Source organism: Saimiri boliviensis, chromosome 2 (genome assembly GCF_048565385.1).
Source record: "Saimiri boliviensis isolate mSaiBol1 chromosome 2, mSaiBol1.pri, whole genome shotgun sequence".
Taxonomy (NCBI): Eukaryota; Metazoa; Chordata; class Mammalia; order Primates; family Cebidae; genus Saimiri; species Saimiri boliviensis.
In genome coordinates, this window is record NC_133450.1 from 222,692,629 (window position 1) to 222,712,756 (window position 20,128).

General features: G+C 56.2%; 1 protein-coding gene across 6 annotated transcripts in view; it reads left to right on the plus strand.

Annotated features, from left to right (window-relative positions):
- USP20 (ubiquitin specific peptidase 20) overlaps nt 1-16,951 on the plus strand; it is a 40,423-nt gene extending 23,472 nt beyond the window's left edge. For 4 of the 6 annotated variants that reach the window (XM_039475169.2, XM_074395457.1, XM_039475168.2 and 1 more), the window contains 16 exons: nt 1,164-1,242; nt 4,137-4,581; nt 4,994-5,134; nt 5,445-5,560; nt 5,818-5,990; nt 6,576-6,670; nt 9,198-9,231; nt 9,401-9,446; nt 10,273-10,453; nt 10,526-10,652; nt 11,015-11,184; nt 11,265-11,346; nt 11,809-11,917; nt 13,651-13,753; nt 14,763-14,834; nt 15,276-16,951. In XM_039475169.2, the coding sequence (XP_039331103.1) occupies nt 1,164-1,242; nt 4,137-4,581; nt 4,994-5,134; nt 5,445-5,560; nt 5,818-5,990; nt 6,576-6,670; nt 9,198-9,231; nt 9,401-9,446; nt 10,273-10,453; nt 10,526-10,652; nt 11,015-11,184; nt 11,265-11,346; nt 11,809-11,917; nt 13,651-13,753; nt 14,763-14,834; nt 15,276-15,439 (2,137 nt within the window). In that variant the 3' untranslated portion in view covers nt 15,440-16,951. The other 2 variants (XM_039475170.2, XM_039475171.2) reach the window with 2 other exon arrangements.
- The last annotated feature ends 3,177 nt before the right edge of the window (nt 16,952-20,128 follow it).

Below are 20,128 nucleotides of genomic sequence, written 5' to 3' on the forward strand. Positions count from 1 at the left end.
GGAAACTGAGGTGCGGAGAGCTTTAAGTGTCTTGCTCAAGGTCATAGCACCTGCGAAAGGTGAGCTAGAATTTGACCTGCTGTTGACCCTAGCCGGCAGCCACAGGTAGGCGTCTTTGCCAAAAGACATGGTGACCTGGCCTGAGCCACAACTGTGTGTGTGGGAGGAGGTGTGGGGCAGCGGGGCGCAGACTGGATGGAGCTTCTGGCACAGAATGAAATGAATTGAAAGACCAGAGCCTGGGATTTGACCTGTTTCTCCAGGAAAAGTCAAAGTTGGGAATAATTAAAAATGAGCACATAGAAATACATATTACATGTAGAAGCAGATTACAAACCAGCGTGGGACCGGGCATGGTGGCTCATGCCTGTAATTCCAGCACTTTGGGAGGCCAAGGCCAGCAGATCACAGGTCAGGAGTTCAAGACCAGCCTAACCAATATGGTGAAAAACGTGGTCTCTACAAAAAATACAAAAATCAGCCGAGCATGGTGGCGGGTGCCTGTAGTCCCAGCCACTCAGGAGGCTGAGGCAGGAGAATAGCTTGAACCCAGGAGGTGAAGGTTACAGTGAGCCTAGATTGTGCCACTGCACTCCAGCCTGGGCAACAGAGTGAGACTCTGTCTCAGAAAAACAAAAAAAAAAACAACCCAGCATGGTACAGTATAATTCTGCCTGTGTCAGAAGCCAACTATAAGTGTATATCTGTATGTAGTTTTATGTATGCATCTGTAGTTTCACAGAACAATCCGGAAATCTAATGATAAGTATCTGGTGCCATTAGTGGTGGTGCTTTTCTCCTGTACTTTTCTGAAATTTTAAATTTGTCAGTAATGAACACTGAAACGAGAAAACCACAGTGTTTTAGAACAAAAACAAATCATGTTCAGGCGAGTTTGTCGTGTGCCAGCAGGAAGTGGTGCCATCTTACTTGAGCTCTTTGCTTAATTGAGGCAGCTATGACTTGACATTTTCTTCTTGTCTGTAGAGATGTGTGATCCTCTTGGGGCTCCTGGCTGGGTAGGCGCCTCCCCAAATGTCAGGAAACGCCTCAGTCTGGTCCAGCCTGAACATAGAAATATGTTCAGGCCAGCTGCCTGCTTCTCTTGGGAATGAGCAGCTTAAGGCAGCCTCCCTGTACTAATGGGTTTGGCCTTCCTACAGGCCAAGCTACGTGGTCCCCACCAGTCTGTCTCATGGGATCAAGTTGGTCAACCCAATGTTCCGAGGCTATGCTCAGCAGGTAAGCCATCTGAGCTTCCCAGGGGACACCCAAGGCTGTGACCCACTAGGCCTGGCTTTGATGCCAAAACCAGAGTGGACAATTGCAATGGCAGCTGAGCACTGGTTGGTAGGTCTCATGGACCAGGCCGTCACTCCTAAGCCCTTCATATGTGTGGGGACAGTGGTGCCTCCCAGCAACCTGCTGATACTTAACCCCACTTCACAGATGGGCAGACTGAGGTTCACGGGGCCGAGTCATTTGCACAGGCCATACAGCTGGCAAATGGTGGAAGGGAATTCTTTTTTGGGGGGGCAGGGTACAGGGTCTCACTGTCATCCAGGCTGGAGTGCAGTGGTGCAGTCATGGCTTACTGCAGCCCTGACCTCCCGGGCTGAAGCAGCCCTTCCGCCTCAGGCTCCTAAAGTGCTACAATAATCGGCATGAGTCACTGCACGCAGCGGAGGGGAGATTTGAACCTGGGCAGCCTTGCTGCAGGGCCTGTGACCCTCTGCATTGCACCCGAAACGGCACGGGGTTTCACTTCCCCAAACCACAGGCGAAATTGCACTTTTATTGAAGCAAAAATTTTGATTAAGAATTTTTTTTTTTTTTGACCTAGAGAGCCCCTTTGAAACCAACTACGTTTTTCTATTGTATAAAATCGTTAGACCAAGACACAGAGTGCAGCCATGTGTACGCCTCAGCCCTGGGCTGATGGCTTCTGCCCTCTAGCCTCCTGCCCCAGATGGCCCATGGCAGAGCTGGACCTGGCTGGGTCCCCTCTTTTGCTGCCTGAATGCGGGCCATGGATGGAGTGGCAGTCATGTGGGGACACTTCCGCCCTCTCCTTTGCCCTCTGCCTGCGAGCTCAGCGCAGGGAGGGAAAAAGGCGGTACCACATTCAGCCCAGTGACCTTTCACCCTACAGAAGAGGCAGTGGAGGTGGGCAGGGAGCTGGCAGGACAAGGGAGTGTGATGCCAAAAAGGAGGGCTTACCTGAGTCCTGCCCCGAGCCATGCCACCCACAGGCCAGGCCGCCTGTGTGACTCACCCTTCCGCTGGCTCCCCCTGCTTGCTCCCTCCCTGTGCCGGCCCCCACATATTCTCACTCCCTGTCTCACCTTCCCACAGACCTGGGCATGACTCAGATTAAACTTCCCCTGCAGGCAGTCCCAGGGTGAGGGCTGTGGGGCCTTTGGCTACTGTTTGAGAGGCTCAGCACTGCCTGGACACTTCTCATTTTTGGGGAGTGATAGTCATCCACAATGACTAACATTCCTTGTGCACCATTTAAGTGGCCACAACTTAGTCCTCGCAGAACTCTCACCAAGTGGGCAGCGTTGTCACCCCCATGTTACAGGTAAAGAGCTGAGGCTGAGAGAGGTTACTCCCCTCACTCATGTCACATAGCACATCCTGGCAGAGATGGCATTCAGGCCTAGCTGAGCCCATCCCTCAGCACAGCGCTGCCCCAGGTCTGTGCAAGGTGTCCTGCCGGTTCTCAGCTCTGGGTCAGGATGCTGTTACAGAGGGCCATGCGCTGCTACAGGACTCCACCTGGACTCCAGCAGAAGCATCCCTTCCTCTGGTTCTACGACGTAATGCAGAGGACGTTTCTGAGGCTGAACTGTAGAGGCAGCTGTGGGACCCTCTAAAGGGCCAAAGGATGCTTTCATGCCTCCACATGGATTGAGATTTTGGCAAGGAACACAGTACTTTTGTTGAAAGGAAGAACCAGAGAGAGAAGTAGATGGTGTATTGAAAGCCTATTCTTGAAAGAGCCCTTGATCATGCCTGCCACAGGTCACGTGTCCCCTCCCTGATGCAACATAAGCTAATGGTTCATTCCTCTGATCTTGGAATCTGACACTGCCTTGGGGAGTCCCACTCAAACCCCCCTTCCCTGCACATGAGCGGAGAGAGCCGGGCTCCTCTCTCCAGATGTGTGACACAAGGCTGGCTCTGGCTGCTATGTGACCGCTGCCTCCTGGGGGTCAGGGCCTGGGCTGGGGGCTACTTATAACATCCAGGTCAGGGACTGCTGGGGCTGATTTGGGCCTGGAACCCAGGTCCTTCTCCATTGCCCAGCACCATTCGAGCACCCCTCAGCTGCTGGAGTCTGCTGCCGCCACCGCTTTCTGACCTCCCAGTGCACCTGGTGAGCACACAGCTCTCAGTGGGGCTCACTGGGCACCTCTGCCTGAGCCCCTGCTGCCTTGGCTTCCTGCTGTGCTGGTGACCCAGTCACAGAGTGGTCAGGACAAAATGGTCATTGCTGTGATTTGAGACCCAGGCAGCCTGCAGGGGCAGCTTAGTCTGAGTCATGCCCAGGTCTGTGGGAAGGTAAGACAGGGGTCGAGAATATGTGGGGGCTGGCACAGGGACTGAGGGAACGGGGAGCCAGAGGAAAGGTGGAGCACGCAGGCAGCCTGGCCTGTGGGTGGCATGGCTCGGGGCAGGACTCAGGTGAGCCCTCCTTTTTGGCATCACACTCCCTTGTCCTTCTGCCAGCTCCCTGCCCACCTCCACTACCTCTTCTGTAGGGTGAAATGTACCTGGCTGAATGTGGTACTGCCTTTCTCCTTCCCTGCACTGAGCTCTCAGCAGAGGCAGGCAATTCTGAGCATGAGCCGAGAGTTGCATGGACCTAGGTGCATACCTGGCTCTGCCACTTAATAGCTGTGTGTCCTAGTGGGAGTCCTTTAGCCTCTCTGAGCCTCAGCATCATCCACAGAATGGGATTAGGACAGACCACCCTGGGAGGCCACTGTGGGGGTAAGCAGCTCCTCTGCAGGGGGCACCCATGAGGCCCTTCTAGATGGAGGCTGGCGCACTCTCATCAGCTGCAGGGTGTTGCAGGCTGCTTCCTCCTGCCTCCAGGAGAGCCCTGTTGACACAACTCCGGGTTCTAGGACACCCAAGAGTTCCTTCGCTGCCTGATGGACCAGCTGCACGAGGAGCTCAAGGAGCCAGCAGTGGCCACGGTGGCACTGATGGAGGCACGGGACTCAGACTCAAGTGACACGGATGAGAAACGGGAGGGTGATCGGAGCCCGTCAGAAGACGAGTTCTTGTCCTGTGATTCAAGCAGCGACCGGGGTGAGGGTGACGGGCAGGGTCGTGGCGGGGGCGGCTCGCAGGCAGAGACAGAGCTGCTAATCCCAGAAGAGGCGGGCAGAGCCATCTCCGAGAAGGAACGGATGAAGGACCGCAAGTTCTCCTGGGGCCAGCAGCGCACAAACTCAGAGCAAGTGGATGAGGACGCCGATGTGGACACTGCCATGGCTGCCCTTGATGACCAGCCTGAGGAGGCCCAGCCCCCATCATCACGGTCCACCAGCCCCTGCCGGACGCCAGGTATCAGCTGGCCAGGGGCTTCGGGAGGAATGTCAGCCTGTGGCCCGATACCTACTGGGTGCTGAGTACTGACGTGCAGTAGCCCCTGGGGGATAGGTTCTTCAACTAGACTCAAATGACAGTTGGGAAGTCAGCTTCCAGGGGACTAAGTGATTCACCCAGGTTCCCCCAAGCTAATAAGGCTGGAACCCCATTCACAGCCCTCTCCTGGAGCCCCGTGCCTTCAGCGAGAAATGGAGTGGACAGCTCTGCTCTGGCCTGTGTGCTGGGGCCTGGAGTGGGCATGTGACACAGGAGACACATTGGGTTCAGGCCTTCGTCCCTTTAGGAGGGGCTGGCAGGCCCTCTTCCTGCCCACTTATGGAGCTGGTGTGGCTGTCTTGGCCCAGCAAGTTCCCCTCTCTGCCTCCAGAGCCGGACAATGATGCCCACCTGCGAAGCTCCTCTCGCCCCTGCAGCCCCATCCATCACCACGAGGGCCATGCCAAGCTGTCCAGCAGCCCTCCCCGTGCAAGCCCCGTGAGGATGGCACCGTCGTATGTGCTCAAGAAAGGTTCGGGGGGCAGAGGGGAGGGTCGGTCAGCTTAGGGCTGGGAGTTCAGACTGTGCCCGTGGCTGCCTTTCTCATGGCTCCCTTGTGACTGACGGCCAGGCTATGGGCTCCTCTCAGGCACAGCTCTGAGACACCAGTGTGGGGAGCCCCATTTTGCAGAGAATGACATGGAGACACGAGGAGGTGAATTGCTTACCAGTCACATGACTCACAGATGCCACTGCACATCCTGGCAAAGGAAGCCCCAGTGCCTGCACCTTGCCCCGGCCAGGCTGGTGGAGGCTGGGCTAGTCCTGCGTTGTGTCTCCAGCCCAGGTCTCGAGTGCCGGCAGCCGGAGGCGGAAGGAGCAGTGCTACCGCAGCGTCATCTCTGACATCTTCGACGGCTCCATCCTCAGCCTCGTGCAGTGTCTCACTTGTGACCGGGTGGGTGCCCCAGGGATGGAGGAGCTGGGCCTGGCTGCCAGCGGCCTTGGCAGCTCTTGCCCTGACTGAGTGCAGGGTGGGCTCTCCATGGGTGCTCCCTGCTTTTGTTGAGGCGAGGGCCCTTCCTGCGTGGATCCCATGTCTCTGGCCTGGGGAGCAGGCCCTCTGCCTCTCACCTGCGGGCTGGGGGTTGGGGTGCAGGTGCAGGTGCAGACGTTGCCAGAGGGCAGGCGCCAGACTGACCTTCAACCCCACAGGTGTCCACCACGGTGGAGACGTTCCAGGACCTATCACTGCCCATTCCTGGCAAGGAGGACCTGGCCAAACTCCACTCAGCCATCTACCAGAACGTGCCCGCCAAGCCGGGCGCCTGTGGAGACAGCTATGCCACCCAGGGCTGGCTGGCCTTCATTGTGGAGTACATCCGACGGTGCGCCCACCTTGCCACTAGTGGGTGACATGGGCCGGGCCTGGTCCTGGTTTTCCTGGGTGGGAGATACTACACAGCCAAGTCCATGCAGTTGAGGGACCAGGAAGGTCCTGGAAGGAACTGGAAGCCGAAGGCTGCAGAGGAGTTGGCTTAATAAGCAGGGGATTTCTTGGCTACTTTCAAGAGGCCAGGATTGGATGTTCCCTTGGAGCTGGAGGGCAATGACAGCAGGGAGGTGACCATGTGGCAGGTTGAAGGGAGGGCAGCAGCAGGACACAGGCCTGGTGGGCAGGAAGGGCAGCAGCTTTCCCCAGGCCTCCTCACTTGCCCAAGGCCATGGACCTATACCGCCCCAAGGAGGGGGCAGCATGATCATGGCCCCATCACAGATGAGGGCCACGCTTGGGAAGAGGTGATGTCACTTGGCCCAGGACATGGAGGGGTCTGGCTCCAGGCCTCTGCCCCGACCCACCGTGCCCGGCTGCCTCTCTGGGTCTCAGGTCTGACAACTCAGCCAGAGTCCCCTCAGTTCTTGTTTTCGCCCAGGCCCTGGCAGCAACTGCACTCTTTTCTTCTTCTCTGTAGGTTTGTGGTATCCTGTACCCCCAGCTGGTTTTGGGGGCCTGTCGTCACCCTGGAAGACTGCCTTGCTGCCTTCTTTGCCGCTGATGAGCTGAAGGGTGAGTGGCCTGGCTGGCAAGGGTGCGGGAGATGGGGAGTTGAAGGGACAGGGGTATGCAGACCCCTGCAGGCCAGCATGCAGCTCAGGACTTTGCCTCCAAGGTTGAACCCATCAGATTCCCACTCCCTCTGCCAGCCAGGCTGGGCCGGGGCCACAGGCCCTCCCACCCCGACCATCTTGTAGCTCTTGGGTGTTTACTTATTTTATTTTACCAATTTGGTGGGCAAAAATGATATTGTACGTTAATTTTGCATTTTCTTGATTACTGATGAGTTTCTACATTTTTTGTTAAATATACTGACTATTTGTATTTATTTAAACATTGCCCATGCCTGTTCTTCCCCTTTTTCTCAGTTGGCTATTTGGCATTTAAACCTTTGGTGAAAATTTCAATTTTCAATTGTGGTAAAATACACAGAATTTAAAATTTACCACCATAATCATTTGCAATGCTATTTTGAGCAGAAAGTGCACAGTTCATTAGTGTTAAATACATTCACATGGTGGTACAGCCCATCCTCCCCATTCATCTCCAGAACTTTTTCATCTTGCAAGCCTGAAACTCAGCATCCTTGAAATAGCTTCTGGTGCCCCTCCCAGCCCCTGGCAACCTCCGCATTTGAGTCTCTGTGAATATGACTACTCTGAGGACCTCGTATAAGTGGAATTAGACAGTACTTGCCGTGGCAGTACTGTGACTGACGGCTTTTACTGAGCAGGACGTCCTTAAGGGTCATATGCATTGCAGTGTGTGTCCAAAGGTCCTGCCTTTTTTAGGCTGATAATTGTTCCGTTGTATGGGTGGCTGGGGTCATTCTGCTCATTCGTTCATCCATCAGTGGCCGCGGGCTGCTTCCATTTTAACTGTTGTGCGTATGTTGCACCCCTCTCTTTTTTCATCCCTTTGGGTATATGTGCATTTTTAATTTATTGAGGAGCCACCCTACTGTGGCCAGCCCATTTCACATTCCCGCCAGTGACACACAAGAGTTCCAGTTTCTCCACATCCTTGCCCACACTTATTTTCTGTTTACTTTTTTGATGGGAATCAGCCTCATGGGTGTGAGGTGGTGTCTCATTGTGGTTTTGTGGTGTTGTTTTGGTTTTTTTGAGATGGAGTCTTGCCCTTGTTGCTCAGGCTGTAGTGCAGTGATGTGATCTTGGCTCACTGCAGCCTCCACCTCCCAGGTTCGAGCGATTCTCCTGCCTCAGCCTCTCGAGTAGCTGAGACTACAGGTGCCTGCCACCATGCCTGACTAATTTTTTTTTTTTTTTTTTTTTTGAGACGGAGTTTCGCTCTTGTTACCCAGGCTGGAGTGCAATGGCGCGATCTCGGCTCACCACAACCTCCGCCTCCTGGGTTCAAGCAATTCTCCTGCCTCAGCCTCCTGAGTAGCTGGGATTACAGGCTCGTGCCACCATGCCCAGCTAATGTTTTGTATTTTTAGTAGAGACGGGGTTTCACCATGTTGACCAGGATGGTCTCGATTTCCCGACCTTGTGATCCACCCGCCTCGGCCTCCCAAAGTGCTGGGATTACAGGCTTGAGCCACCGCGCCCGGCCAATGTTTGTATTTTTAGTAGAGACGGGGTTTCACCATATTGACCGGGCTGATCTCAAACTCCTGACCTTGTGATCTGCCCGCCTCCCAAAGTGCTGGGATTACAGGCATGAACCACTGCGCCTGGCCTCATAGTGGGTTTTTTTGTGTGTTGTTTTATTTTGTTTTTGAGACAGAGTCTCTCTCTCGTCACCTAGGCTAGAGTGCAATGGTGTGATCTTGGCTCATTACAACCTCTGTCTCCTGGGTTCAAGCAATCCTCCTGCCTCAGCTTCCCGCCTCCCTAGTAGCTGGGATTACAGGCATGCACTACCATACCCACCTAATTTTTCTATTTTTGGTAGCCCAGGATTTCACTATGTTGACCAGGCTGGTCTGGAACTCCTGACCTCAGGTGATCCACCCGCTTCAGTCTCCCAAAGTGCTCATTGTGGTTTTGATTTGCATTTCCTAATGAGTAGTGATGTTGTATGTCTTTCCACGTGCTTGCTGGCCATTTGTAAATCTTTGGAAAAACGTCTATGTGAGTCCTTTGCCTGTTTTGTTTTTTGTTGTTAGTTATAGGAGGTTTTTTTTTTTTTCTTGAGACAGAGTCTCACTCTGTCACCCGGGCTGGAGTGCAGTGATACGATCTCAGCTCCCTGCAACCTCCTCCCTCTGCCCCTCAGGTTTGAACAATTCGTCTGCCTCAGCCTCCTGAGTGGCTATGATTACAGGCGCACACAATTTTTTTTGTATTTTTGTATTTTGTATTTTTGGTAGAAACAGAGTTTCACTATGTTGACCAGGCTGGTCTCAAACTCCTGACCTCAGGTGTTCCGCCTGCCTCGGCCTCCCAAAGTGCTAGGGTTACAGGCATGAGCCACCACACCCAGCCAGGTTTTATTTCTTAAGCAGAAATAGTTTTTCTGCTCCCCCATTTCCCATCCCTGCTAACTTCTGACCCTTGTTTTAATGTCCTAGGTGACAACATGTACAGCTGTGAGCGGTGTAAGAAGTAAGAGCCTTTCCAGCCTTTTCCCTGACTGCCCGTTTCTGTGCTCTGCATACTCCCCTTGGGTTCTTGCAGAGAGACCACCTCCCATCCTGCCCTCTTGGAAGGGAGCCGGGTGGAGGGCTGTTCCCCTTCGCCCTGCCCCTGACTGTGGCTCGTGCTTCCTTCCCAGGTTGCGGAACGGAGTGAAGTACTGCAAAGTCCTCCGGTTGCCTGAGGTGAGGGGCGGCCTTGGCAGCCTCCTCCTCAGCTATCTTGAGGTGCACACTAGCACATACCGCGTGGGGGCTGACCCTGCTCCACTGCTCAGGAGCTTCTGTGCTGCAGGGACCATGGAGATTCCATAGCTTTGGCTGAGAAACCTCTGGGAAGGGTGGGCATGGGACACATTTTTCTGACTTTGACTTGGTGCCCTCTCTCGGTGCCTCAGCACATATGTGGTCTAATGTGTTGTGTGAGGGCCCAATGGGAGGCAGGTGTGTGGGACACTGCGGCCCCTCCCCCAGTGAGACAGGTGTGGCCCCTGCCGGCTGCAGAGTGGCCAGAGGAGAGCTGGCCTGGCCGGGGCTATTGTCTTGGCCTTTCTGAGGAGTGACATCTGAGTGAGGCCTGGAGAGTATAGGCTGGTGTCAGCATCAAGACGGGAAGGCGCAGAAGGAGCAGACAAAACCCCACTGCAGGAGCAGGCCTGTCCGCACCAAGGAAGGCATGCGTGGCTGGAGCAGAGAGGAGGGCCTCGGGCGAGGGGGCGCAGGATGGGGCTGTGCTGCCTCGGGGAAGCTTTGTGGCTTCTCAAAGGCAGTGCTGACAGAACCAGTAAACTTGATGGCCCAGTCCAGCTGTCAGGGTCCAGTTCTCAGCAGTGGACCTGGGAGTGATCGGTGTGACTTAGAGCACGCCCGGTCTGGCCCCTATGTGGAACTCTTGGATTTGTTCCAATGGATTCAGCTTGCATGATCCCATCACGTGGCCTGGGCCCGCGGGCAAGGCTGCAAGGGTCCACGTCGTTTCTGCCTAGATGACTGCTGCTCTCTTTCCCCACAGATCCTGTGCATTCACCTGAAGCGCTTTCGGCACGAGGTGATGTACTCGTTCAAGATCAACAGCCACGTCTCCTTCCCTCTCGAGGGGCTCGACCTTCGGCCCTTCCTTGCCAAGGAGTGCACATCCCAGATCACCACCTACGACCTCCTCTCGGTCATCTGCCACCACGGCACGGCAGGCAGTGAGTCGCATCCCCTCCCCCACCATCCCCATCTGCTGGGTTCCCCGTGACCCTTCTGCTCTGCCACCACAGGTGGGCACTACATCGCCTACTGCCAGAACGTGATCAACGGGCAGTGGTATGAGTTCGACGACCAATATGTCACGGAGGTCCACGAGACTGTGGTGCAGAATGCCGAGGGCTACGTGCTCTTCTACAGGTGGGCACCAGGCCTGGCCTGGCGGGGAAGCCTCACCACCCCTGTCCCCTGGGACCTGTGGGCCTTCTGCCTGTGTGTAGGGGACAGCGCCTGGAAGGGTTTTGAGCCAGGGAAGTAAGGACTTGAATTGTTAAGAAAGAGCCCTCTGGCTGCTGTGGGGAACCCAAGAAGGCAGCTTGGGACCTTCTCTAGGGCCCTGGCTGGTGTCACGGGCTGGCTGCTCACATGTCGAGGACCCCTGAGGGACCCAGGAGGTGGTAGACAGGGCCAGTAGCTCCAGGTGCACTGGGATGAGGGGCTCTGCATGTATCTGGACATGGCAACCATCAGGCACAGCTCCTTGCCTTTTCCTCATCCCGCAGGAAGAGCAGCGAGGAGGCTGTGCGGGAGCGGCAGCAGGTGGTATCCCTGGCCGCCATGCGGGAGCCCAGCCTGCTGCGGTTCTACGTGTCCCGAGAGTGGCTCAACAAGTTCAACACGTTCGCGGAGCCGGGGCCCATCACCAACCAGACCTTCCTCTGCTCCCATGGAGGTGAGGCGCCTCCCTGTGGTGGGAGAGCAGGGTGGGTGGGCGGCCGAGCCCCAGCTTCCCTCCCTGTACCTGCTTCCCAGGCATCCCACCCAACAAATACCACTACATCGACGACCTGGTGGTCATCCTGCCGCAGAACGTCTGGGAGCACCTGTACAACAGGTGAGAGCCTGGGAGGCTGTCCCACCTTCGTCCTGTCTGGGGCCCTGCTGGCAGGAAAGGAGAGGAGGGCAGGGAAGGAATGCTGCCAGGACCCCATGCTGGGCACCCACGCCTGGCTGGCCTCCGCTCAGGCAGCACAGAGCTGCCTTCACTTATCTCATGGAGAATGACACACGTTGTCTGTGGGAACCCATTTGGATTCTTCCAGTCACAAGGGACAGGAAACTGGCTGAAGCACAGCCAAGTGCATTGGCCCATCAGCCCCTCAGCCTTGGAGCAGGGCCTCCTGGGGGCTGTGGGCGCTGCTCCCTTGTGGGCTCCGTGGTGCTCACAGGGTGGTGAAGAAGACAGAGGTGCACGCAGGCCTGTGGCAGGCGTGAGGGGGAAGTGGAAGGCAGTGATTGCTCTCCCCTCACCGGTCCCGCCTCAGACCGTGTCTCTCTCTCCCCCCACCCTGGGCAGATTTGGGGGTGGCCCCGCCGTGAACCACCTGTACGTGTGCTCCATCTGCCAGGTGGAGATCGAGGCACTGGCCAAGCGCAGGAGGATTGAGATCGACACCTTCATCAAGGTGTGTGCGGCGGGGCAGCTCTGCCAGCCTCTGCCTAGGGCGGCTGGGGGCTTGGGGACAAAAGAGCCCTGTGTAGTCCCTGAGGAAGTTTGCAAGGAGTCTTCTGAGGCTAGGCGTGGTAGCTCACACCTGTAATCCCAACACTTTGGGAGGCTGAGTTGGGCAGACTTGAGGTCAGGAGTTCGAGACCAGCCTGGCCAACATGGTGAAACCCCATCTGTACTAAAAATACAAAAATTAGCCAGGCATGGTGGTGCATGCCTGTAGTCCCAGCTACTCAGTAGGCTGAGGCAGGAGAATTGCTTGAACCTGGGAGGCAGAGGTTGCAGTGAGCTGAAATTGTGCCACTGCACTTAGCCTGGGCAACAGAGTGAGACTCCATCTCAAAAAAAAAAAAAAAAAAAAAAAAAAGGAAAGAAAGGCGTCTTCTGCAGGGAACTAGATGGCCAGGTGTCTAAGAGACTTTTCCTGGTGGGAGGGTTGGCTTGAGTAAGTGAAGGCTCAGCTTTGGCTGTGTTACTTTGGGCCGAACCATTCTGTATTGTGGGACTGTCCTATGCATGGTAGGATGTTTGGCAGCATCCTTGGCCTCTACCAACTAGTGCCAGTGACAACAAAAATGACCTCCAGACATTGCCAAGGGTCCCCTGGGGTGCAGTGTACCCTCCGTGCTCCGGGTGAGAACCACTGGGCTCTCCAACTGCCTGAGATAAGCAGGAAGTGAAAAGCAAGGTGCAAAACAGGACTCGCGTGTGAGTGTGTTTAGAAGAGGGGCTTCTGCAAGGGAGCTGAGTGCACGTGAGGCTCCTGGCACACTCCTTCCCTGCCACGCTGCTTCTAACGGGCAGGACATGCTGTATTCACAGGGAGGGCCGGATGAGAGACACTGAGGAACGCCCGTGCTTTGTGGCCTCCAGGAAGGGATTCTGTTGGCCGGGCGCTGTGGCTCATGCCTGTGATCCCAGCAATTTGGGAGGCTGAGGCAGGAGGATCACTTGAGCCCAGAAGTTCAAGACCAACCTGGCCAACATGGTGAAACCCCATCTTTACAAAAAATACAAAAACTAGCCGGGTGTGTTGGTGCACGCCTGTAGTCCCTGCTACCTGCAGGGCTGAGTGAGGTGGAAGGATCACCTAAGCCTGGGAGGTCGAGGCTGCAGTGAGTGGTGATCGTACCACTGTACCGCAGCCTGGGCAATATAGTGAGCCTCTGTCTCAAAACAAAAAAAAAATGCTGTCAGGGCTGGGCATAGTGGTGTGCACCTGTGGTCCAGCCTCCTCAGGAGGCTGTGGTGGGAGGATGGATCACTTGAGCCCAGGCGGTCAAGGCTGCAGTGAGCCATGATTTGTGCTGCTGTGCTCCCACCTGGGTACAGAGAGAGACCACCATTGAAAAAAAGAAAGAAAGAAAATGCTTCTGTCAGAAGGAGAGCTGCTCTGAGCAGATAGGAACATTTTATTCCACAGGGAGAAGCAGCATCTCCCTTGTGGTCTCAATTGGGTCAGTTATTGAAGAGAGTCCCCAGAATGTTACCGCAGTCCTCTCTCAGTGATGGGTGTGTTTATTTTGTTTGAGCATGTCTGGGGGTTCTGATTTTTCACCTTGAGTATCTGATGTTTTTGTAAGAGTCTTGGGCGAGGGACTGGGGCGGGGGCCTTTGGGAAATCCCTGCTGAAGGTGAATAGAGGCTGACCTGCCCCGTATCCTCTCCTGACCCTGCTGGCCGGCCCAGCTGAACAAGGCCTTCCAGGCTGAGGAGTCGCCGGGCGTCATCTACTGCATCAGCATGCAGTGGTTCCGGGAGTGGGAGGCCTTCGTCAAGGGGAAGGACAACGGTGAGCTGAGGGGGGCCTGGCTCTTTCCCACTGTGGGGGCCTCCTGGGAGATGGGATGCTGGCAGGGGAAGGCCAGCACACAGGGGCTTCTGCAGGCCCTGGGCCTGCCCTCTGGGTGCCACCCATCCAGCGTGAGGAGAGAGCGTTGGGCTCTACCAGTCCCCAGCGGGGATCACTGTCCCTCCCCAGAGGCTCGCCTCCCTGGCATGCCCAGCAAGCTGCTCCACCCACCTGCAAGGCTCTTTCCTCAGAATATGTTGTCCGAAATGACGGATTTGTTGGCTGACCCCTTGAATTTATAGAGGTAGAGACAGGCGCCATCACGAGGAAGCTCCCAGGGCCTCCATGTCCCTAGTGCAGAACAACCCAAGCCATGGATTGCCCATGGCTCAGGGCTCCAGCAGGGTGGGCAGAGCCCGTTGTTCTGCTTGTGGGACCCTTTGTGTGGAGCCCGAGCACCCACGTGTGCTTGGGAAAGGGAAAGTCTCACTGCCATACTGCTTGTCGGGGAAGGTGCCAGGACCACTCTGAGGCCTCTCTGGTGTTCGCTGAGGCCTTCAGGGCGGCTGTGGTTGAAAATGTAACTACAGAGTCCCTACCCTGGCCTGGACGCTTGCCTTCTACCAGCTGTGACCTGAATGGTTACTTCACCTGCTCAGGCCTCGGCTCTGTCTCCATAAACCTCTGTCTTGTTCTGTGGTTGCCGAGGCTAAATGAGACAGCTGGGCGCAGGGGAAGGGGCACAGTGAGTAGCAGCTGCCAACAGAGATAAGGGTGTGGCCCCCCACCCCAGCTCCTCCCGCTAGCACAAACTATCTCGTGTGTCCTAGAAATTCCCTCTGCTGGGTCCTCAGACTGCTGCAGAGGAGCACTGGGTGGCCCAGGCGCCTGGCTCCCTTAGAGACTCCATGCTGACCCCAGGACTGGGTGGCCTCAATTGGGATGGCTCTGCTGCTGTGGCGGGTGGAGGGCGTGGAGGGGCTGAACTCCAGTCCACTTCGTCTTCCAGAGCCCCCGGGGCCCATTGACAACAGCAGGATCGCACAGATCAAAGGAAGTGGCCATGTCCAGCTGAAGCAGGGTGAGTCCCCTGGGGCCAGCCAGACTCCCCTCTGCCCCTCCTGGTTGCCAGGCTGCTGCCCAGTCCTGCCCTTCAGGAGCCCCCTTGCCACCTGTCTTAGAGCCAGGCTGAGACGTCCACTTGAGTCCAGGCCCAGGCGGCTGAGAGGTGGCCCACGGGGCTCGGTCTCTGCTTGTGTCCTCCAGGCCCCACCTCTCCGCCTGCCTGCCTTGCTGTTCCTGTCAGCCCCATCCCCAGGAACAGAGGACACAGACGGAGACGGGTTCTCAGGGATGGGCGTTCCTCTGGGAGATCCTTGTTTCCATCTGACAGCTTTGCATAGAAGTCCTGGTTGCCCTCTCCCCGATTCAGGTCCTGGGCCTCAGGAGCCCTCACTGCCCAGGCTGGTGGCCTCCTCGAGGCAGCGAGGGTGAGCCCAGGGGTGCCTCTCGTGCCCTGCAGGAGCTGACTATGGGCAGATTTCGGAGGAGACCTGGACCTACCTGAACAGCCTGTACGGGGGCGGCCCCGAGATCGCCATCCGCCAGAGCGTGGTGCAGCAGCCGCCGGCCCCAGAGAGCCTGCACGGGGAGCAGAAGATTGAAGCCGAGACTCGGGCCGTGTGACTTGCTGGGCCGGTCTGTAAGTTGCCCGGCTGCTCCCTCCACAGCACTCTGGGTCCTCTCCTCCCTCTCCAGGGATCTCGTGTGTCCCCTTGAGCATCTGAAGACCAGGTCCCTGACGGCACCTTCTGGAGGCTGTGGGAGGCCCTGCATGCAGCCCGGCCCCCCCTGCTGAGTGCCCTTGTCCCCACAGCCCTGTGTGCCCCACCCGCAGAGGGCGTGTTTATGCCCAGAAGAGTGGCCGGGCCGCTGCAGAGCCCCGCTGTGTAAAGAGGCAGTAAAGTTGGTTTGGTTCGCAGTGAGGAATGCTGCGACCAGAAAATACAAGCACTTCAGGCTTGTTCAAACGACCAGGACTCTGTGATGTTACTTTGGGTGTTTGTCCTGGCAGTGCCCCTGCCAGTCACTGTCATCATTGTGTCCCCTACAACTGCCCTGTCGCTAGCTCAGCCCAGCTTTATCCCTGGAGCCCAGTGCCACCCGCCTCAGTCAGAGGCTTTGACCTAGGACAGAGTCGGGGAGAAGCTGCCAGGGAGAAGCAGCTGCTTCCACTCGGCCCAGACTGACGACTTGAAGGGAGCTGCTCAGAGCTGGTGAGCGCAGCCAGAAGCCCCTGCCAGTGAGGAGCTCACAGGGCCTCCCTGATGGTCCCCGCACCCTTGCCTCTCCTGGTCGTCACCAGAAAGACCCTGAAGTCTCAGGCTGCTCTTAGCACTTTTCCTGCAGACTGAAGACTGGACTCATTGGTGATTGGAGTACCACCAGGAGGAGAGGTTGGATTTCCACCAGTGGGGAATGTTTCTGGAGGCAGCTGGTCCCCTGCACTGCGTCCTGCTGAGCCTGCCACCTGGATGGACTGTAATTTGCCTCGAAGTTCAGCGGTTCATCTTCACGGGAAATTTGCCGAGCCCCCACCAGGGACCTGGATGATGAAACAGGGATACCTCACAGCGCCGCCACTTGCTGCGGAGGCAGCTTCCCAGGCCGACACCAGGGAAGGCAGACTTTCCCTGCCTCCCAGCTCCAGCAGTGCAGAGCCGGTGTGCAAGGGGCAGCGCTCAGGCGAATCCTGGGAAGTGGCCTCTGGATGCTGAGTGGAGAAACCCACTGAGCACAGCAAGGCACCAAAGCCCCTGGAGGAACCACGAGGGTGAGAGGTGCCGCCGTCGTTAGGGTCAAAGCAGGCAGGGCGTGGGTGGGGAAGGGGCTCTGGGACCAGGCCCCCCTCACAACTGTGGTCATCAGTCTCTAGAAGCAGATGCTGGTGGAAATTCTAGCAGGTGGTTCCGGCAGAGGCCCCGAGGCCTCACTTTTCAGATTTTCTCTCCCAGATCCTGCTCCCTCCCTGCTGAGCCTGGGGTTCCCTGGCATCGGCCCCAAAGCCACTGCTGCAGCCAGAGGCCACAGGCCATGCTATGGTGACACAGTGAGGCTGCTGTGCAGGCTGTGATCTGACCCCACGTCTGCGCTGTCTAGTGTGTGTTCAGAATGTCAGAATAAACAGAACAAACATTCCCACGGCCGCACTGTCGTCTCTCCTTCTCTGAGGTTAATTCTGTTACTGGAGGGAAGGTGAGCCTCTGTGCCATGGGGACAGCCTGCCGAGCCCTGGGGCTCATATTGCAGGTCACCAGGCCCGGGAAGGGGCTTTCCATGTGGCTTTCTGAAACCAGAGACCACCTGGAGGCTGCAGAGGCGAGCGGAAGAGGAGACCCAGTTGCTTTGAAGGCCCATCGTGTCTCCTTTACTGGAATCAGCCCCAGTCTCAGAGAAGTAGGACCAGATATGGCCAGTGGTTGAGGCCAGCACATCCCACAGGCACTCCCCCTCTGGCCACTCAGGCAGGCTCGGGCAGGTGGCTACAGAGTGACCATGAGCAGGGGTTCCCTCCCCTTTGCACACCGGTCCTGGGTGCTCAGTGATGCTGGCGCTCAGCAGCCTCAGTTTTTTGCTGGGGCTTCTTTTGGGGGAGATAAGAACTTGAGATTTTTTTTTTTTTAGAACTTGAGATTTTTATATCAGCATTTATTTGTGAAATCCCATTGCTGCAGGAAAAAGGGGTTCTGATCCAGACCCCAAGAGAGGGTTCTTGGATCACGCACAGGAAGAAACTCAAGGTGAGTCTCAGAGTTTACTGAGGAGTTGACCGAAAGCTGCTCAGGTACAGAGGAGAGCATCCTCAGAAAGCAAGTGGAGGGCTGCCCATCCGTTTTCACCTCCTCTCACGTAGGGTCTTGGCTGTTGAAAAGCTACGCCGTGTCTGTCAGGTGGGCTGAGAGCCTGACACAGTGGATTGCTCTGTTGATTTGAAGAAAGCCGTCCTTGGCATCTTAGTGCGTAAGCGCATCAGAGCCTGACTGTGCCCATCTTCAAGCACGCACTGTGGTGTGGTGTCCGAACCCTCTCTGTCCTAGGAATGTGTCTTTGTGGGCGTTACGTAGCTGCTTCCTCAGACGTAAACATTCGAGGTTGTGACAGGTCCGGACTGTGCCTCGCTAGTTTTCAGGTGGAGCTGAACTCCTAGGCTCCTGCCTCCCTACCATGATCGAATATGAGCGCACAGAAGCATTTTAGCATATGCAAGGCTAACATGGTGACAAGGACCCAAGATGGGACATTGCCAGTTCCGTGGAAAGCCCCCGGGCCCTCCCAGGTCGGCCGCCGTGCCCCGCCCCAGAGGTAGCTCATTGGATGCAGCTCCCTCATCCCTCCTTTTTTTTTTTTTTTTTTAATAGCTGAAAAAAGCTTCATTTTTAAATTGAGGTTTCTGACTATGCCTGTGCCTTTAACACCTGCCCAGCAACTTTCTGCTCCTTGATGAGGAAAGCACACTTGATCCTGTCCAAACACATTCACACGGAGGCACCAGAGGCCTTGCTGACGGGTTTTTTTGTTTGTACACAGGGTCTCGCCTTGTTGCCCAGGCTGGCCTCGAACTCCTGGGCTCAAGTGATCCTTCTGCTTCAGCCTCCCAAAGTCCTGGGATGACGGGTGTGAGCCACCACACCCGGCCGCTTGCTGACATGCTTTTGGTCTTGGACAGTCTCACAGGCACGTTAGGTCTCACGGCACAAACCCCTCGAAGTCAGCCCAGCCCACGCCACGTGTAGACTTTGGCCCTCTCCCAATCTTGGTATAAAGGTAAACGTTTCTTTTCCCAGGGGTTCAGGATGGCCTAGCGTTGCTAGAGGCTGCATTCTAGGGAAGGCTGTGATGGTTTGTGAAATTCTGGGAAAGCCTGTGACAGTTTGTGAAACTGGACCATGCTGAGTGCCTGAGAACAGCGTCCCCAGAAAAGGAAAAGGCAACCCTGGTCTTCATGGTTACATGTATGTGGGAATCTCTAAGCAGTATTTTTGGCTTTGCTCACATTTGAACGTTAGCTACATGTCAATGTGATTGATGTTTAACATGGAAAATGAGAATGAAAGAGCTTTGTCTGGAAGATAGGAGGTTTGGAGACAGTTCTTGCATTACAGGAAGGTGAGCTAGAAGTAGGTACCAATTTGCCCCAAAACGTTTCCTTATATCTTCCTTTAAAATACCTGGCTTTCAAGGAGTTCAGTCAAACTTAGATGCTGGAATCTGTAGTCTGTGGTTGATTACTTAGCAGGGACAGGGAGTGCTCACTGGCTGAGGAGGCTGGGCTCAGGCCTCGCCCTGAGTGTGCTGCCCACGGTGGCTCCTCCTCTGCACTGAGCCAGGCTGTGGCTCCAGCAGCGCCTCTTAGAGGAGTCGGAAAGCTGCCCCTGCACAGTGTGGGGTGTTGGGAGGGCACCTGCCGCCTGCCTGTGGTTCTGTCAGCCATGGCACTGCCCACAAACCTGCATCTGAATATATTTGCAAGGTGCAGCCCCCAAAAAGTAGTTTCCTACCTTCATTCGGTTTTAAATTCAGTGCAAACCTAAATTATCCCGAGGGTCTTAATGCTACCTAATGCTGAGCCCCAGAGAGCCTTGGGGGAAGTGAGCGTGGGTTTCGGAATCACAGCCATCTCTGGCTCTTCCCTCCTCTAACTCCAGTTACACAGAGAGACACCTGCTAACTGGAGGGAGCAAGGGTAAGATGGGTGCAGAAGAAACGCATGCCTTTGGGAAAGCCGGGAGCAGTAGATAGCCTGGGCAGTGTACGCTGTGGAAAGGGCCCGGTTTCTTAGAGTGCAACCTCCTTTCCTTCCTTTGATTCGACCCCAGTGACCAGCCTAGATGAGGGGCGTGTGGAGAGCTGGAACTGGGAGAGAGGTTTTGAAGGGCCGAGCTTGGCCCAGCGCGGCAGCCAGAGGCTGTGTGGACGGAATGCGGCCCCGTCCTGGGCTCCAGCAGGTGGCGCAGGGCAGAGGGGAGCCTTTTCTCCATCCCCATGGGGAGAGTGGGTTGTGTTCCCTCCGCAGCTTCTGTCCCCTTAGCTCTGAGGACAAAGATATGGTTGTTCCTCGGCTTCTCTTGTGGTCCGGAGATGTGCCCGGGCGTTGTCACTATACCATCTGGAGGCCTAACAGGAGGCAGGAGAGCTCAAGTCAAGGCCAAACCCTGGAAAAGCAGCTGACACACCAAGGGGCTGGCACGTGCCTGCTGGTAACCTTTGCGTGCTCATGCCAGGTCTCAGAGGGTGCTGGCAACACAGATCCCTGCCTTCCCTCTCGGGAGAGGGCTACAGGGACCAGGGAGGAGGAGGCCGGTACCACGCGGGTGT